At 37.6% G+C, this 20,582-nt stretch overlaps 1 protein-coding gene across 4 annotated transcripts in view; it reads right to left on the reverse strand.

Moving 5' to 3' along the window:
• METTL8 (methyltransferase like 8) overlaps positions 1-20,582 on the reverse strand; it is a 122,028-nt gene that overhangs the window by 69,961 nt on the left and 31,485 nt on the right. For 3 of the 4 annotated variants that reach the window (XM_036745129.1, XM_036745130.1, XM_036745128.1), the window contains one exon: positions 17,356-17,511. In XM_036745129.1, coding sequence (XP_036601024.1) covers positions 17,356-17,498 — 143 coding nt within the window. In that variant the 5' untranslated portion in view covers positions 17,499-17,511. Of the gene's footprint in view, positions 1-2,844; positions 2,988-17,355; positions 17,512-20,582 lie in introns of those variants that run through there. The other variant, XM_036745131.1, reaches the window with a different exon arrangement.

Raw genomic sequence — 20,582 nt, forward strand, 5'->3', positions numbered from 1 at the left:
TAAAGCAGAGAGAAGAGGAGGATAAAATCATTTTAAGGAAAGCTGGCAAGAGATCCAACTAAGCAAAGTCATCCTGAGGATACATGAAGATGAAAATGGATGGAGGAAACAAACAGAAGAAAAACAGAAAAGATTTGCAAAGATTTTTATAACAAATTGTTATTACCACCAACATTAGAACCACCATATTTGTACCCTCATGTCCTATTGCAGTACTGGGTATGCTTATAGAGGAGGTAGAAAGGGTACTAAAGGGAAGAGGAAAACAATAGTTAGATTGGACTACACGTAAACAGAAGAAATTCACAATGGAACTGATATTGTAAGGGCATTAAAGGATTGCTTAACAAGGCATCTGAAGGAATTAGGTAAAAATAGCTTGACGGTTAACAGTGAAAAATAACAGTATCTACTAATCCATATTTTTACCTTCCTTACCTTACATGAATCGAGGAAATTATTAATAGAGAATGGGTAGGCTTTTGCAAGCTACATTCTTTACCCTTCCAAAATTGACTGAAAGATACAGAGAAGGTAAGATTCTACCATGCTTATTGTTCATAGATTCAGAAGGCCACAATGCTGCCTTAAAGGCTCTCTTCCAACAAGGTTTCTGTTATCCATAAACCAAAAATAAACAAACAAAAAAAAACAACAAAAAAAAACCATTAAACATTCACTGAAAGATAAAACAACAAAAATAACCCTGTTCACTGAACTCTGATCCTAAACATTAGGAGAGGCATAAAGCAGGAAGATACATGTTCACCAGTGCTGTTCACTTCTATGATGGAGGAGAGTCAACACAGACTTTAAGCTAAAGAACCTTTCTTGTGAATGGTGAGGAACTCTAGATGATTCTGTGCGCAGATGACTTTATGCTGGTCGCATCAAGCCCTACAACAGTGCAGAATGTTCTAGAAGGGATCTGTGACCACTTAAAAGAGTTTATCTTGACCATCCACAGTGGAAAAAACAAATGGATGAAAAGTATCTACTGTTCAGATTATGACATAGTTATTGTAAGTGTATAGATCCCATATATCCATACAAACATCTGTGGCAGACAGTCTAAATGGATGAATTGGGCTGAGAATTGACTAGAAGGAGTGGGCTCGGTTGCCTCCAGGAAATAGAGGGTTCCTCCTCCACAGAAGTTTCAAGCAAAGGCTGAATGACTCTCTGGTACGTAATAGTATGGTACAATGGAAAGAACACTAGACCAAGTGTCAGGAAGATCTGGGCTTACATCCTACCTTTAATATTTATGAGCTGGACACATCATTTAACCTTTCTTAAACTATAAAATGGGGATAATAAGAGCATCTTAATACTGGGTCATTTGGATTAAAATATATAAAACATTTTGCAAATCTTAAAGTGCCACAGAAATGTGAGCTATTATTAATGGGCATTCCTTTTTAGGCATAAGATGGTCTGGATGGCTGCTTGGATGCTCTCATAGCTCTGAAATTTTAGAATTCTGCAGCTAGGTGGTGCAGTGAATAGAGTGCCAGGAAAGACTCGAGTTCAAATCCAGCCTTAGACACATAGTAGCTGTGTAACTCTAGGCAAATCCCTTAACGTCTGTTTGCTTCAGCTTCCTCATCTATAAATAGAGATAAGAGCACCTACCTTCCAGGATTGTTGTGAGGAGAGAATGAGATAATAACTGTAAAGCACTTAGCATAGTGCCTAGTACATGGTAAATGCTATATAAATGTTAGCTGTCATTATTATTATTATATTTTGAATTAAGTAGAAGGTATTAAGAAAAGAGATATCACACAGCAAAGGAAAATTGTTTTGAAAACATTTTGCAAAGATTATCACACTATTAGTAAAAAATTTTCCTAAACACTTGGACTGTTTGAACCAATACCTTTTAGGTGAATATCTCGACATAACATATTCCCCTTTAACTGAAATTTAAGCAATCTATCAAAGTAAATGGAAAGTCCACCCAGGGTGTGACTGCTGCCTCTGATGCTTCCTAGCTTTGTGATCCTGGACAAGTCTTCTAATCTCCCTGAGCTCTGATTTCCTCATCTATAAAATGGGGACAATAATACTTAAAATACCTAACAGGACTGCTGTGAGCGTCCAAAGAGATGACAATTTAAGCATTTCACCAACCTTAAAGCACAAAATACATGTCAGTGATAATGACAGTCGGGATCATCCTCATTGCAATCTCCTTTTCTTTTTTGATGGGTCCAGAAAGAACTGGAACAAGTTGCTATTCTACTATTATTCTTTTATATTGAATGTTGTACCTGGTATTTTACAGGTACAACAATACTGCTTTTTTTGCAGAAAAAAGTTAGTTTGTAAACTCGTCCTCTGCAGGTGCACTGAGAGCATCTTCTTACAACCCAAGTAGCAGGCCAGATAACAGAAATATAATTTTCCTCTTTTCCGTTAGATCCATGTTTTGAAAGCTTTTTATTCCATGTGTCTTGGCAATTGTGAATATTTCAGCTAGTGATATCTATTAAGAACATTGTTCTTAAATCTTTTAGATCAATGTTAAAACTAGGAGATTGTGGGCAATAGTTCAATTTGTCATAGTGCTCCAGTTCCAGTACAATTTATTAATTTTTCTAGGCTATTTTAAGGTTTATTTGTAGTATAGAGAATTGTTATCTGTCAGTCCATGGAAGCATAGCTAGCTTTTGATGTATAATTATAACCACCAGATTTTCAGTACGTGCTAAAATTTTAAAGCCTGACATAATGTATTACAGTTTCTACTATTTCCTTACATATTCCAAATTGACTATTAAGTCTTCAAGTTTTTTTTTAAGAATAATCCTTCCATAATTTGTGGTACCAAAGACCTACTCTTGAAATGTCATCATAAACCCCATTTCAACAAACGAATCTCCATAACTCAAAATCTGTTCAATGCTCTGAGTCCATGCGGATGTTGGCCAGGGCAGACTTTGGATTCCACTCTTGGATCTTAGACATTTCAAAGACTCCATCTAGAAATAAAATACTTTCAATTACACTTGAGAAATTCAATGTCATATATCTGTTATCAGCCTTTACTACTGCTTGGTGAAATGACATCTGCTTTTGGCAAAAGTATTTCTGTAAGTATATAACATGTTCTGAGAACATAAATCAATCTTCTTCCTCTCTTTTGGTGAGAAAGTGCTCATCTTTCACCCTGCTTTAGGGTGATATGCCCTAGATTTTGGTAATATCATACAGATCCTTGTTAGTATACTTTCCAAATGTGTTATGATCCTTTTTACCATTCCAGAAGTATATACATTAAGACTAATGTTGTGTAGGTGTTAGTTGTTTTACATATGTTCTTCCCATTGAACTCTGACTTCAGGATGCCAGTAAGTCTCTTAACACATTCAGGCATAGCAGTCTTTATGGAGCATCCTCGATATATCTTATTGCCAGTTTTGTCTATTGGTTCAATTTTACTTTTGTATTCATACTCAAAACCTTCAGTCTCTATCTTTTCCTTTGTGTAAGTTAAGAATTTCCAAATGACAGTGTGGCATCACTGGAGAAAGATTCCATAAGCTGAAGCAGTATTTAATGTGTGCATGTATGTGCGTGTGTAAGAGGTCAGTGAAGCCATATATAGTTTGATGTTCATCCATGGCCATCTCCAGTCACCCTGATCTATATCTTGCCACTGGACCTAGATGGTTCCGGAGAATAAAGTGATTCTTTGCACAGCCCTCCCTCACTTAAATCCAATTCGCCTGCAAGTCACGGCATCACCTTCCTGATGTCATGGTCCTCTTCAAGAACAAACAACAAACAACAACAACTTGATATTACCCATGGACAGCAAATGACTATTATTATGTAAGAAACCAGAAAATTCTGCGTTTAGGAGAAAAAGTGAAATGTCTAACAAGATAATATAAAAGAGTTAATTAAAAAACCAAAACCTGGCAGGCAAGTCCAGAGAATAATGACAGATTTGTACCTGAAGCTGGTTGATTCATTTTCCCTACTTTACAGTCACATCACATAGGTAATAGGGTCAACGCAGATTCTGTTCAATTTTTTATATTTTCTACATCTATAATATCATAAAATGACAAGATTTAGGCACTGCACAATCCACATACCTTCAACATCATCAAAGAAAGATTGTATTTACTGGATGCTGGGAGAGCAAGGAAAACAGGACATACTGTATTTGCCTGCTGCTTTTTGAATAAGCAGTTGCAGCAGCTGTTGTAGGTGACAGTTGTCCCTGTTATTAGGCATCCCTTGCTAGCAGTAACCTGGCTGTCTGCTACAGTCGGTGTTAGCAGTTTTTCATATCTAAGTCAGCTTGCCTACTAGGAAATATGTAAGTTGCCACTACACTGGAAGTTACCTGGCCTGGTGATAAGAATCAGTTCTGGCCCTTTTTCTCCCCTTCCTGCCTCTCCTCTTCTCCTTTCCCCTTCCCCTCCCTTCGCCCCCCATCCCAATCCTTCCCTTCCTCTTTTCTCCTTCCTCCCTTCCCCGGCCTAAATGATGCTGTGTTGGAGATCCCCAAGGAGGCCACAGAGCCCTCTGAGGCCAACATCACGGGGCTGTGCCAGGACACGTTCTCCAAAATGGCCATGCAGCGAAGACTACAAACTTCTGGAAAACATGAACAAACTGACTAGCTTGAAGTATCTAGAAATGAAAAACATTGCAGTAAACATGAATAGAAACTTAAAGGACTTAAACCAGAAGCACTTCAGCCTTATCTGGATCAGACTGCTTTAACTAAGGAGCAAGTAGCAGCTCTGGAGCAGGCAACCTACAAGTTGGATGCATATTCAAAGAAACTAGAAGCACAGTACAAGAAGTTAGAAATGTGATGAAAGAATTCTTTAACACAAAGACTTTAACTACAAGAATGTTTCACAAGAGCTGAAATAAGTAGGATGGAACTTATTACTATGCTTCTATTCCTAAAAGGAAGTGTTGATGTTGATCCAAGGAGAATCCCAGCCCCCACCTTTTGTTGGATGTATAACTTTGGCCACCCCTTGATGTTTTCCTAAACCTATACCCCCTGGAACTTCATCTTATTGGTGCTTCATTGTGGACCAAGGCTCAGAAATAAGATCAACTCCATCTAAAGCAGACACAGATGAGAGGGTCGAGGCTCTTGTCTCCCTGTCTCCTCCCTCCTCCCCCTCCCCAAGGGCTCCACCTTCAACTCTGTTCTAAACATGCCCTCCACCCCCTTCACAACCTTAACTAAAATAGTAAATGCCAATTTATGACAAAAAAAAATCAGTTCTGGTCACATATTCTATGTTCTAGCCAAATAAGCCTTCTTGCTGTTTCCTGTATGTGAAATTCCATCTTCATGCTTACACAAACTATCCTGTCTCTGGAAATCACTATATCCTCACCTCCAGCTCAAAGAACGCTTACTTTATGTTGAAGCTCAATTCAAGTGCAACTTCTCACAGGAAGCCTATCCTAACCCCACCCCCCACTCCCATACAACTGCCCTCCACCTGAAAATTATATTCAATTTTTGATGTAAATGTTGTTTCCCTCAACAGGCTCCTTGAGGGTAGAGACTGTTTCATTTTTGTCTTTGTTCACTGAAAATTTATACAGTGCCTGGCAGGTGTTTCATAAATACTTGAACTGAACCAAATTGATTCCAATGTCAATTACCCTTTTTTGCTATTTCCAACAGAAATGTGCTTCCCTTCCCCAGAAGGTGCCACAGATCTACATTTACTCATGTGCATATTGACGTTTTGTTGCTACCGTTTGTTATTTGCTTGCTGTCCTCCACAGAATGGAACTTAGTCCTGAGTGAGGCATCACCCTGTTCTCTATTACCCATTGATCCACTATATTCACTAAATTTCCATAATCACTTCAATAGAATGTAAGCTCCCTGATGGCAGGGACTGCTTTTGATTTATCCTGATATCTCACAATGACTGTCACATAGTAGGCACTAAAATGCTTGCTGAATTTAACTGATTTCTATTCATAGCGATAGTCTATTCTATGACTAGATATAAACATAACGCATACAACTATGCTTTACTTTGCTTTATCTTCTAGTTGGATATAGGCTGATGATTATAACTCTCTTCAGATTGCCACTGGGGCTCTTGCCAACTACATGAATAATATACTTACTAATTACAACTGGTTTTGCCAGTGCTCATCAGAACCTCTTTGACCCTTCCCCCCATCTATCTGTGAAGCTGATGGTCCCTAAATCTTCTCCAAACTTGTTTTTCCCTCATTAAAGCTCTACCTTGAAGTCCATGTGGGTTCTGTTCACCATTCTTTGTGCATCATTAGTACATCCTTCTTCCTCTTATCTTTACTAGGTCTTAGACCTCACTCCCACCCCACAAATTTCTTCCCAATATTGACATACTGGCTGGGAAATAAGCTGAGTTCACATGCTTGGAAAGCAGTTGCACTTAACCCTATACCACACTAAGTGCACGGAATACTCTAGCAATAGCTGGCATAATCTCAATTTTAAGTATGTTTTCTTCTAAATATTATTTCATTTTATTCTAATTATTTGAAGCCAGAGTCCCGAAAAAAAAGTCTTTAAAGCTTAATATATTTATGGAAGTTTCATTTAGATAGAAGTGGTGTGGACATTTTCTAAAATCCCTGTGGCTGAGCAAGGTGTTTTGTGCACAATTTGATCCAACAAACATTTATTAAGTGATTTTTATGTAGCAAGCTCTCTACTAGGCCATCTGGTTGCATCTTTTGCAAAGACACAAAGAAGCTCACAATCAAAAGTGACAGTGAGACAACAAAGAAGCAAGGATGACAATATAGAATACGAGGCGGACAAAGAAGAGAGCCATACAAAGCACTTTACGAAAATTTGAGGAGGGAGAGAAAGATCACCTTCAGTTGAGGGGAGAGGGCAGTCAGGAAAGTCTCATAGAAGTCTGTTGTTGTTCAGTTGTATTCAACTCTTCATGACCCCATTTGGGGTTTTCTTGGCAAAGATACTGGAGAGGTTTGCCATTTCCTTCTCCAGCTCATTTTACAGATGAGGAAAGTAAGGCAAACAGGGTTAAGGGACTTGCCCAGGGTCACACAGCTAGAAGTGTCTGAGGCTGGATTGGAACACTGGTCTTCCTGACTCTAGGCACATTGCTCTATCCGCTGCGCCACTTAGCTGCCCATTTCTCACAGAAAAGGGGCACCTAAACTGAGCCAAGAAGAGCTTCAACAACTAGAAAAATGGAGCAAATACATGCCAGGCATAGAGAGATGGACTTTAGGACTCCACGGAGCTAGAGAGAACAGAATGAGACTAGGGCTGTCAGTCTAGTTTGGCCGGAAAACAGCATAAAAAAAAGAGGAACTGTATGAAATGAGGCTGGAAAACTAGGTGAATCAGATTGCAGATGGCCTTAAAGGACAAGCTGTTTTATACTAGAGATATTAGAGAGATGGGCAGCTTGGTGGCACAGTGCACAGAGTGCTGGGCCTGGAGTCAGGAAGACTCATCTTCCTGAGTTCGAATCCAGCCTCAGACACTAGCAGCTGACCCTGGTCAAGTCATTTAACCCTGTTTGCCTCAGTTTCCTCATCTGTAAAATAAGCTGGAGAAAGAAATGGCAAAACATTCCAGTATCTGCCAAGAAAACCCCAAATCAGGTCACAAAGGGTTGGATGTGACCAAAAACAAATGAACAACAATTAGGGAGCTATTAAAGATCTTTGAGTAAGGAAGCAATGATGACAGACCTATACATTTTGAAGATTATTTTGGCTGAATGCGAAGGATGGAATAGAGAGGAGAGAGAGAGAGATTAGAAGCAAGTTCTTATTTATTTGCTAAATTGAACTGCAACTTTTAGTTAATTAGAGCACTTCATTTTCCAACTATTCACCATAAAAAGGAGGTCACTGTAAATCATGCTTAAGTTGATAAGAAGCATTATCATGACGCAGGCAAGTTATACACTTGTTTACACAACGGGTTTGGCATTACTTTTAGCCCAACCACAGCAGAAATTTAATTGGCATAGTAAACAGTACAGGTTCCCTCTACATAATCCTGTGTTTTGATGTTTTAGAAAGTCTAAAAACACTGCTGTATGCATGGCTTGAAGGAGGAGATGAGGGGAGATGCCCCAACTCCAACCCTTGGCCAAAGGGGGAGGCCCAAAAGTATTGTACGTTGTATATATCTGCAGACTTTTTCAATGTATTGCTCAATTGTGCTGATTTTTTTTTCCTCTTCTTGTTTTTGTCTTTAAAAATACTATTATCCAGGATGGCTCTCTGCAAGAGGAAGAGAGAAGGATGCTGGAGGAAATTATGGTAATATTAAAAAAAACAAAAAATAATAAAAACTTATTTTTTTCAAAAAACTAAAAAACTGCTCTGCTTGGTGCTTACATTAGTTAGTATTTGTTTATTTTAATAAGCAGATGCAAACTACAGATACCTAGTGTAAACTACCTGGACCAAAGAACACTGTCCTTCCCATACTCTCTTTTAAGTTTAAAAATAGTTCTTGTCTAGATTCACTTTTCAACAAATGTCAAGGAGAGGTCTGACAACTGTATCAGGTGACTAGTAAATTAAATATCAATGTTATAAAATATTCATGTCAGACAGCAGGAAGTTTACTGGTTTCAACAGATGACCAGGTTTCAAGAATCCTAAGTCCTCTAAAGTTCTAATAATTTGATTAACATTTGGCCCAAAGATTCTGTAGTGCTACAGGATCGTTAAGTATATTCTAAATCAAAGCAAGATGTCTTATAACTTGCAATGTGACCGCAGGTAAGCCTTTGTCTCAGTCTGCTCATCTGCAAAACTAGAACAATAAATCTCCAAATATGGTGTAATTAAGAGTTGTAAAGTATTTTAAACTTGCATCCACCTGGGTTTACCTAGAACAGAAATCCGGACAACAAATACATTTGCTGTTGGTGTTGTTGTTCAGTCGTTTCAGTCCTGTCTGATTCTTTATGCCCCTATTTGGAGTTTTCTTGGCAAAGATACTGGAGTATTTTGCCATTTTCTTCCCCGGCTCATTTTACAGATGAGGACCTGAGGTAAACGGGGTTAAGTGACTTGTCCAGGGTCACATTGCTAGTAAGTGTCTGAGGCCACATGTGAACTCAGGTCTTCCTGATTCCGGACCCAGTGGTCTCTTCATTGTGCCACCTAGTTGCCCCTCTAATACATTTATTCAACTTCAATTATATCAACTACTCCTTTTCATATTTATCTTGTCCACTTATACTCCTATAAACTTTGTTTGGATCTCTAATAAATAGGACCAGTTAGGCGGCAAAATGGATAGAGAACAAACTTGGAATCAGGAAGACCTGAGTTCAAATTCTACCTAAGGCACTTACTAGCTGTGTATCCCTAGGCAAGTAATTTAACCTTCATCTATCTCAGTTTCCTCATCTGTAAAAATGAGGATAATAATAGCCCTTACCTCACAGGGATCAAATGAATTAACATACAGAAAGCACTTTGTAAAACCTTAAAGTACATTGTTTAGACATACAGTCGTGTCTGGCATCATAGCACACCAGACCCCTTTATTCTTCATCTCCCAAAGTCTGTCCAAGTTCATGTTCGCTGTGTCCATGACACTATGTATCCACCTCATCCTCTACCGCCTCCTTTTCCTTTTGTCTTCACTCTTTCCCAACATGAGAGTGTTTTCCAATGAGTCCCGTCTCCTCGTAATGTATCCAAAGTATTTAAGCTTCAGTTTCAGTATTTGATCTTCCGGTGAAGAGCCTGAATTAATTTCCTTAAGGACTGACTTTATTTGATCTCTGTGCTGTCCAAGGGATTCTCAACAGTCTTCTCCAGCACCACAATTTGAAAGCACAGATTCTGTAGCATTCAGCTTCCCTTATACACAGTCCAACTTTCATGGCCATACATTTCTACATGAAAAAACAGCTTTGATTACGTGGACCTTTGTCAGTAAGGTGGTGGGCTGCTGTCCAGATTTGCCATAGCTTTCCCTCCAAGGAACAAATGTTTGTTTTTTTTTTTAAATTTCATGGCTACAGTTGCCATCTGCAGTGATGTTTAATCCCCCAAATCTGACACTGTTTCCATTTCTTCTTCCTCTACTTGCCAGGAAGTGATGGGACCAGTTGCCAAGATCTTAGTTTTTTTTTTTATGTTAAACTTCAAATAATCTTTTATACTCTTCTCTTTCACCTTCATCAAGAGACTTAATTTCTTTTCACTTTCTATTATCAGAGGGTTATTATCTGCGTATCTGAGATAGTTGATATTTCTCCTGGCAACCTTAATTCTGGCTTTTGATTTATCCAGCCTGTCATTTCACATGATGTACTCTGCATATAAGTGAAATAAATAAGGTAACAGTATATAGCCTTGCCATACTTCTTTCCCAATCTTAAACCAATCAGTTTGTTCTAACTGTTGCTTTTCTTGGTAAGATAATCTGGTACTCCCACCTTTTTGAAGATGATCTTGTCCCATTTTGTTGTGATTTGCAGAGTCAAAGGCTTTAGTATAAATAAAGCAAAACTAGATATTTTTCAAAAACTCCTTTGCTTTCTCCATAATCCAGTTTATGGATGGAGCACAAACATGGAATCAGCAATCTGGTCTCTAGTTCCTCTGCTTCTTTGAAAGTCAGCCTGCTCTTCTGATATTTTTTGGTTCACATATTGCTGAAGCCTAGCTTGCAGAATCTTAAACATAGCCTTGCTAGTGTGTGAAATGAGCACAACTGTTTGGTAATCTGAACATTCCTTGGCATTGTCCTTCTTTAGGATTGGAACATAAATTCATCTTTTCCAATCCAGTGACTACCACTGAGTTTTCCAAATTTGCTGGCCTATTGATTGCATCACTTTAAGTACTATGTAAATGTATTTATTATTATCTGTAATGCCTATTTTCTTAGGATATACATTCCCTTAATTACAAGTACGACACCTATTAATGACCCATATGGATAAACAGATGTGTTCTGTTGTAGTTGTGTTGTGGTAAGAGAGCTGGATTTGAAGTGAGGGAAGAGGGCATCCACAGTGGGATACCATGGTAGTGAAGGGTATGTATTAGCAAGGCAATAAACACAACATAGATGATAATTGTCATTACAGGGTGGAAGATATATTCCCAGCACACCTAACTGGAATTTCAAAAGAAAATTCCACATAGAAACAAGTGGCAGCTAGATTCCACAGTATTAGTTCAAAAATATTATTGAGTAAATAGGCTTTGGGGATCTGACCACCTTATCAGAATAATTTTTATACAAAAACATAGTTCAAGTTTCAAACAACTGACCGACAAATGAATTTTTATAACAATGACCAATAGTTAATTTGGAATTGTCTGTAATTAACAGTAGGTGAAGAAGGGTGCTGGATATGGGGTCAGAAAGACCCAAGTTGAAATTCTACCTCAATCACTTACTAGCTCTACAACCCTGGGAAAGTCATTCTCTCAGATTCAGTTTCTTCATCTATAAGATGGGGGATAATAAGGGCATTGACCTCACTGGATTATTGTGGGGATCAAATGAGATAATATATATAGAAAGTGCTTAGCAAACCCCAAAATGCTATCTCTTTAAGTGCTAGACCTTTAGCCAGGAAGACCTGAGTTCAAATCAAGACTCACAGTTTACTAGCTGTGTGATCTTGGGACAATTAAAAACAGAACAGAACAAAACTAAGTAATAATCTTCTACCTGCCTCAGTTTCCTCATCTGTAAGATGGGGAAAATAATAGCACCTACCTCTCAGGATGTTTGTGAGGATCAAATGAGATATTTCTATTGCACTTTGCAAATCCTGAAGTACTGCAATGGCTGATGAACTATTATTTTTACTACAAATTCTAGCTATTGTTATTACAAATGCTAATTATTACTAGTATTATTAGCATTATTAATTTTATACAGATCTCTTCTCTAAAATCTGATTATATTTTAGTTTACAGAAAGCCACTTAACATTAAAATAGAATTACCCTCTAATTTTTTTTGGTCACTATTCCTGTTTTAGGCTAGTTTTTTAATAGAGTGTAAACTCTATTTAAGGGCAAGGATAGTGTCTTATTTTTCTCTTGTATCCCTTACCGCACTTCAGCTTAGGGTTGAGCATACTATGTTGTTCTGTTGTTTCAGTCACGACCTACTCTTTGTGACCTCATTTGGAATTTTCTTGGCAAACATACTGGAGTGGTTTGCCATTTCCTTCTTCAGCTCATTTTACAGATGAGGAACTAAGATAAACAGGGTTAAATGACTTGCCCAGGGTCACACAGCCAGTAAGTGTCTGAGGCCAGATTTCAACTCAGGTATTCCTGACTTCAGGCCTGGAGCTATATTGTATCATGCTACCTAGATGGCCAACTATGTGCACATTATAGACATGTAGTAAATATTTGTTAACGAATTCTACATTGAATTTCAACCTTCATAAAACTAAAATTCAAGGAAAAGAAGCTGGTCAAAGACAGATGTAAAAATTAGTTATAAGAGAATAAAAACTGAGAAGGGCCCTGCAGAATGAGCATGCAATTTTACTTCTACCATTATCAAGTGCAATTTGCTGTTGTTTTAATTTGTATTTTTCCTTATTATTATTGATCTGGAACATTCATGTAGTTTTTCATAGCTTACATTTCTTCTCCTGAAAACCATGTGCTTATATTGGAAATGGCTCTGGGTCTTGTATATTTGAATAAAATCCCTACCTATCTTGGCTTATCTGACCTTTATCAGAGATAACTGATGTGAAGATATTTTTTCCCCAACTGATAGCTTCTTTTCTCATTCTTGCCTTACTGATTCTGTTTATGCCAAAACATAATTTTATGCAATTAAAATCATCTCATATTTTACGACCAACCCTATCCCCCAACATTAATCTGAATGATACCTTCATCTAATGGTACCTCCTTTTTATTTTTTTTACAATATGATCTTTTACACTAAATAAGAATTTACACTATTTGTCCCTTTGGAGCTTATCTCTGGTGTATGGTATCAGACAAAAGCCAAGTTCTACCAAACAGTTTTCCAGTTCCCCTAGCAGCTCTTATCAACAGGGAGTCTTTGCCCTGGTAGTTTGTGTTCCTGGCTTTATAGAACATGAGGTTACTATGTTTGGCTGCTTCTTGACCTTGTTTACCTGTCTGTTCCGAGGATCAACTTTTCCATTTTTTTAACCAGTACCAAATAGTTTCATGATTGCTGTTTTATAATATATGAGATCTGGTAATACTAGACTTTCCATCATTCCTATATCTAAAAAAATTGTTTCCCCTGATAGTCTTGATCTTTTTTTTTTCCTTAATGTGTTTTGTGATTATTTCTCCAGTTCTACAAAGGAACCTCTTGGCAGTTTGATTGGTACAGTACTAAATCTTTTCATATTAATTTTCCTAAAACACTACTTTCACAAAGTCATTCCTTAGCCGTGTAAAATGTCCATAGATTTCTACTGTCTACCAGATAAAGTCCAGGCATCCTGCAAGGTCCTTCACAATCAGTGTCCATGAGGTTCTTCATGATCTACCTTTCCCAGCTTCATTTGTACAACTCCACGGGGTGAACTCTCTGCTCCAGCCAAGTTGGTCTCTTTCCCTCTCTGTCCCCTAAGAAGAAACCTTGTATGTTTCTGATTCTAATGCTGTTCTTCAAGGCCAGGCTCAAATCCTGCTTCCTCTGTGGAGTCTTACTCTGCTTCCACCTACAAAGATGTCTGCCCTCAGCCTCTACAATACCACTGACTAGGCTCTTATACGCTGCCTTATACATGAGTCATTTTTTTTTCATGTTTATGTCTCACTTTTCCAATGTGTTTTTTACTGGCAGTGACCGTGTCTTATTTATCTTTCTATCTGTTGCTGCATATAACACAGTACCTTGTATGTTCCAGACCCTAAATATTTAGCTGTTAATTTATATAAGAAATATTCTACTATATAATTCTTGCATATAATCTCTTTGGTGGTATATAATTTCTTTTTCTTCTCTCTCACACTTGGTATTTTAATTCAATCACCACTTTAGACCAGGAAAAAAAACTGACATTTGATCCTTATTTAGATTCCGGAATGGCCTCCTAACACAAGTGGTAGATTAATATTTAAAACTGGCACACACACAAAGGAAAACTATACTGTAGCAGCAGGCCTCCACTGGCCTCCCTCTACAACACTGTCACATAGTGTACTTTCTTAATACAAGGGCAGTCCTGGAATGATGAATCATCATTAGAAGTAACTGCGTAAGTTGCTTAAGTGGAACAAAGCTTTACACTGTGCCTCAAAACTGTTCTAAACTGGTCATATTTTTCTGTTAGTCTCCAATAAGGATACTAAGTGATCTTTTAATAGTAGTAGTAGGAGACTTAAATGCTTGTTTTCTAATATGGAGGTATCTACCAGGCTCTCAGAAGGAAAAAAAAAAAGTCTTTCTTAGGGCAATGGAAAAGAAGTAACAGGATAGTTTTCTTTTTTTTTTTTTTTAAATAAGGGACGGATTTCAAGCTACTCTGCCTGTGATGTAAGCAATTCTCCATTGCATAATGTCGGATTTGGTTGATTTGTGGCTAGTTTCACTGGCATTTTCCCCCCTCTTTTATTTTTGTCCTTCATTATAAGGAATGGCTCACTGTGTGGGAGAGGGGGAGGGATAAAGTGGGAAAGGAAGGTGAAGTAACAATAACAGTTATCAATATAAAATTTTTTTAACTAAAAAAATACAAGAAAACAAAAAAAATGAGATAAATATAGGGCAATAACCTCATTTAATTTAATATATAGATATGTATATTTAAAAGTGTACAAAAAAAGTTCACAGTTTCATATGCAATCCTCTTTTTTATTTTGTTGTATATTAAAACATGCATTTGTTGATGATTAAGTATATAATAAAAATGAACGTTCTGAAAAAAATATTTAAACGAGTGAGCCACTGTTATTGAATTGAGGAAAAATAATGGCTGGATTGTGCTTCACTAGAAGTATGAAGGAAATGGTTTAGGAAAGGGGAGGGGAGAGCTAAATTGGCAAACAAAGAAATAGCACCCTTATGTCTAAAAGATAAATGAAAGAGAAAGCCAGACCTTGTGGATAAGATCCTGGACTGGGAGTCAAACACGTATAGTTTGCATGAACATAACCACAGGAATTGAGCACAAAATAATTTTCAGATTAACTTCAAATCTGATCTTGAAATAGCAGAAGATGGACAGATGATGATAACATTAACAGCAACAACAACCAAAACAATAGCTAACACATATAGCACCTGCTATGTGCCAGGTAGTGCACTAAGCATTCTACAATGCTTATTTCATTTGATTTTCAGCACGATCCTGGGCAGTAAGTGCTAACATTATCCCAATTTTACAGTTAAGAAAACTGAGGCAGGTGTGACATGACTTACCCAGAGTCACGTATCAGTAAATGTTTAGGGCCAAATTTGAATCAGATCTTCCCGTCTACAGGTCAGGCACTCTTCCTACTGACCATCTAGCTGCCTTTATACCTTAAATACCTAGACATTTTAAGTAGAGGCTATTTTAGTAGTACCAGCCAAAACTATTTACTTCTATTCAAACACTGACTTCCAATCTGATCTCTTTCTTGAGTGCCAATCTTGAATTTCCAAATACTTAGTAGACTACTGGACTTATAATGTTCTTGTGCCAATTTAAACTCAACATACTTTAAACCAAATGTCTTCTAAAAACTGATTCCCCTTCCTGAATTCACTCCAGATTATAATTGATACTCATAGAAGGGCAGAACTGGTCCTGTAATTTCACGAGCATAGGTAGGAAACTCCTTAGAGGAGGAATCTCCCTCTATCAATACTTATATTTCTGTTACATTTTAAAATTTGCAAAGATCTCGACATACATTATTTCTCTTCAGTTTCAAACAACTCTGAGAACTAGTTAGTAGAGGTCTGATTATCCTCATTTTACAAAGATGAAACTGAGAGTCTCATCAATCCTGCACAACAGGACCAGACTTATTTTCCTAAAATACTGTTTTCATCATGCATTTCCTGTTCACAAACCTTCAATAACTTCTGACTGCCTATAGGATAAAATTCAAGCATCATAGCCTAGTACATAAAGTTGACCAGCTGACCCAAATCACTTACCTCTATTTCCCATATAGATGTTCTAATCCAATCACACTGATTCACACATACTTCTCCCAACACACTTTAGGTTTTCTCATTTTTTTTTGCTTTGGTTCACCCCATTTCTCCTTCTTAGAACACCCTTTTCCCTTATCCCTACCAATCCAAGTCTTCCCACAGATGAAATTCTCTTCCTCCTCTGAGGAAACAGAAAGGTACAGCAGAAATAGCATTGCCTTTGGATTTAGAGGGTATTGGTTCAAATCCAGCCTCTACTACTATCTAGGAGACTTCGGACAAGTCACTTAGCCTACTAGGGTCTCAGTTTCCTAACCTGAAAAGTGAGGCAGAGCTGAACTAGATGGCCTCTGAGGTCCCTTCCACAGATATACATCATCCTTTGAATTCACCGCCTTTATTGTTGCTTTCGGCAATCAGTATTTCCTGCTTTGTATTGCTAGACATCTATTTTAGATGTATGCAATATGTCCTGAATTAAATCATAAGTTTCCTAAGGGCTGAAACAGTATCTTATTGTTTTTTGCATCACTTACAGTGCCTAATATAATGTTTTGTACAAAGTAGGGGTTCAGTCAATATTTACTGATATGTGTATTGGGAGGAGGGGATAAGGAGGAGCTAAAAATGGGGCTGCCTAACCGGGATGTAGGCTAATGGTCCATTAGGTAGATAAGCAACAGAAGGCCAGCATAGAGCTAACAAGGCAGGAATACTAGGATCCTCACACCCTTAAATCTGTTAAGGACACTTGAAAAGTTCCACTTTCCCAAAGTTGCCCACAAGGAAATTCAGGGTTCAAAGGGTAGAATCCACAGGAACTAACCTGGCCTATATATTAATAATAATAATATATACACATAATAATACATAATAATAGCATATAATAATACATAATAATAACATATAGGCAATGCTTACTATGTGCAAAGCACTACAGTAGGTATTTTATAATTATTATCTTATTTGATTCTTACAACAGCCGGGGAGGTAGGTGCTATTATTATCCCATTTTACAAACGAGGAAATGGAGGCAAACAGAGATGAAGTGATTTGCCCAAGGTCACACATTCATTTAAGACTTTTGACCTCTGTCTCTAAATGATGTTCTTTGGTCAGTCATTTTCCCAGAATTGGCTACCATCACATGAAAACAAAAAGACCACAATTAATTTTTAAAACCACTGGTAACATCAAACTTAAAAAACCACTCACCACATGTTGTGTTCGTAAACTTTGGCAGGGTCTGTTAAAATCCGTGATCCAAGAGGCACGGTCGGCCGATCGTTACTCTGAAACCTTAGTGGCATCTTCCTTTTCCTTAGATAGGACGCCAAAAGTCTCTGAATTGAATTCATTTTAATTGGACACCTGGGAAGTTACAAATGATTCATTATTTGATATCTGTTAAACGCTGCAGAGAGGAGGCAATAACAATAGTCCCTTGGTTAATATGTGTAATAAATATATTCATATATAATAAATATATTCATATATTATATATAATTAATAATTAATATATTCATATTATATATAGTTAAATATAAGTATGTAATAAATTATATATAAAGATAATAAAAATATAATAAAAGAGGAGAAATATACAAGGTGGATACTGGAAAAGTACTTCAGGGAATGAAGGAAAGCATCACTGCTTGTCTCCTTCACAGTCACTCAAGTTAAAATAGGGAGCAGGAAGATAGGGAGGGCATGACATTGGCTCATACCGTTTACCAGGCTTGGTTGGCTACTTATTTTATTAAAATAAAGAACATGACCAAGGAGTATAAACCCAACATTTAGATTTCTCTCATTAAAAATATTTTTATGTGAACTTTTAGATGTATGTGAACTTTGTTATGACAATCCCAGGCAAATATATTTCTGAGAAATATTTCCTCTGAATCAGGGCTGAAAATATAGTCATAGTAAATTGGAAAGCCAATCTATCTGGCTTCATTCCCCAGGCTGAGCTGAATGATGAAGACAATGTAGTCCAATATAACAAATGCTGAATATTAAGATAGAACAGTATGAGCTTTTAGGTTTAGCTATGTTCTGGTTAATTTTTTTCACTATACAAACCAGTTATTAGCAAACACAGGCTGTCCCATAACCACCACCAGTGTCCCCAGTCCTGGCCAAACATCTCACAGATATAAGCAAAGGGGAACCTAGTGAGAGGAAGGGTAGATAAATACCCACTCCTGGAAAAACAATTCCAGATATAGTGGGTCCGCAGCGCCATCTTAATTTCATATTGGCAAGCATCTCTCTCAAATTAAAATACACAGATCTGAAAGGCTGCTCTGAAGAGCTCAATAGTTTTAGCAGAAATCACCTCTGCTGAGCATTTCACACCGATCACTCACTCACTGCAGAATCTCTGCCTAACGCCATAAGCTGTCAACGAGAAATGGAGAGGCTAAAAGGTATGTATACAAAATATATACCAGACTATTCTAGAGCCTGATTAGATGCTAAAATAACATTTACTATACGCATTTCTCCACCTTACTAAAAGCCAAAGTGCTTAAGGAATAAAAACTCTAGATTGAATAGGAAAATCCCCAAAACATTTAACAGTGCTTCTAAACACTTAATTCCAGTCTCTCATCTTTTTTTTTTTAATAATATATTGTGGTTACTAAAAAAAATGTTATGGCTCCATTCAAATGTGACTAACAGTGATAAGAAATGAAGCATTCAGTAGCTAATGAAGATGATTCTGCTTTTGGTTTTTCTTATTCTACTTAATGTAAGCTCTTCTTTGGAAGGAAGGGAAATGGAAAGCTCCACATATTACTACCTTTACCCTGATGCATCTTTGTTCTTTCTCTCCTTCCACAGCTCACATATGATGGCCAAAATCCTACCTGTGCAATTATTTTTAAGGGCTCTCTATATCAAAATGTATTCTAAAACCTCCTGCGTGCTGAATAGGACAAACGGAATACACCCAGAAAGAGGCAAACTGCTTTAATATGTGCACAGAGGCAAACCCTTTCAATCCAGGATGGCCAAATTAAAGGGAAATTTCAATCTTTAAATCAGCTATATGCCCTCAGGTATACACATACTCTCATATATGGGGAAAGGCAGAGAGAGGGAAAAGGGTGGGAGAAAGACACAGACTGAGACATGGAGGGAATATATTCATATACTTCCTCTTTTATTATAATGTAATCTTTCCCACTATAATAACCCTATATCCTTTGCAGCAGAAAATTGGGGGAAAGAAGGAGCCAGAACCAGTCTAGCCATCGTGCACTTCAAGAACATGTCCAAAGGAGTCACTTCCTTGTTGGACTACTCCTCTCCCTGCCCCACCCCCTTAAATTTAGGAGAGGAAAAAGTCTTAACCAGTCACCAGCTGGAAAGAAACCTTTTTCTACTTGATCCATGCAAATACTTGTAGTTCTAGCATTTGTGACTATACCATTAATTTGGCACCCACCACATGCTTCTCCCTATTGTTAAATTATCTTTTTATGAGAATGGTTTATGTCCTTTCTCCAACTAGGCAGCAAGCTGTTTGGAAGCAGTGATGGCCAATCTATAGCACTTTTGCCGGCAGAAAGCAATCAAAAATTACTGACTGACAGCTCAGAAATATAAAGTAAACAGTTGATATTTTAGTGTGAATTTCCCCATAAAGGACTTCCACACAGGCTACCAAGGGATACTTAACTTTTTTTAGGTTGGCTCTATGACTATTCCCCTCCAGTGGAGTGAGCAGTGAGTGGGGCGCTGAAATAGATTAAAAATGTATTACCAAAAACAACAGAACATTAGAGCTGGAAGAAATCTTGGAAATCACCTAGCACATTTTACAGTTAAAGAAAGTAAGATTCAGAGAAGTTAAAGGATTTGTTTAAGGTCACATGGCTTATAAATGGCAGAGCCTAGACTTGAACCCACGTCTTTTGACTTGTGAACATCCATTTTACATGGCCTTGCTCCAGTCTTGAGCTCCATTTTCCAAAGGAGCAAAATAAATTTCCATCTGATCTGGGGCAGAGTCGGTGTGGTGACAGCAGAGTCAGACAATAAACATTTATTAAGTACCTAATGTGTGCCAGGCATTGTATAAAGTGCTGAAGATACAAAGAAAGGCATAAGTTAGTCCCTGATCTCAAGGAGCTTAGAGTCTAATGGGGAAGACATAACCATGTACTATTAAAATATATACGGGATAAATTAAAGATAATTGCAAAGGGAAGGCACTGATATTAAGGGAGAATGGGAAAAGCTTCCAGTGGAAGGGGGGATTTTAGCTGGGAACTGAATAAAGCTAAGAAGTAGAGAAGATGAAGAAGAGAATTCTAGGCATGAAGAACCACCAGGGAAAATGCTTGGAGTCAGGAGATGGAGTGCCTTGTGTGAGGAACAGCCAGGAGGGGCCAGTGTCCCTGGATGGCAGAGTATGTGGAGGGATGTAA

The sequence above is a fragment of the Trichosurus vulpecula genome, chromosome 2 (genome assembly GCF_011100635.1).
Source record: "Trichosurus vulpecula isolate mTriVul1 chromosome 2, mTriVul1.pri, whole genome shotgun sequence".
NCBI classification, from domain to species: Eukaryota; Metazoa; Chordata; class Mammalia; order Diprotodontia; family Phalangeridae; genus Trichosurus; species Trichosurus vulpecula.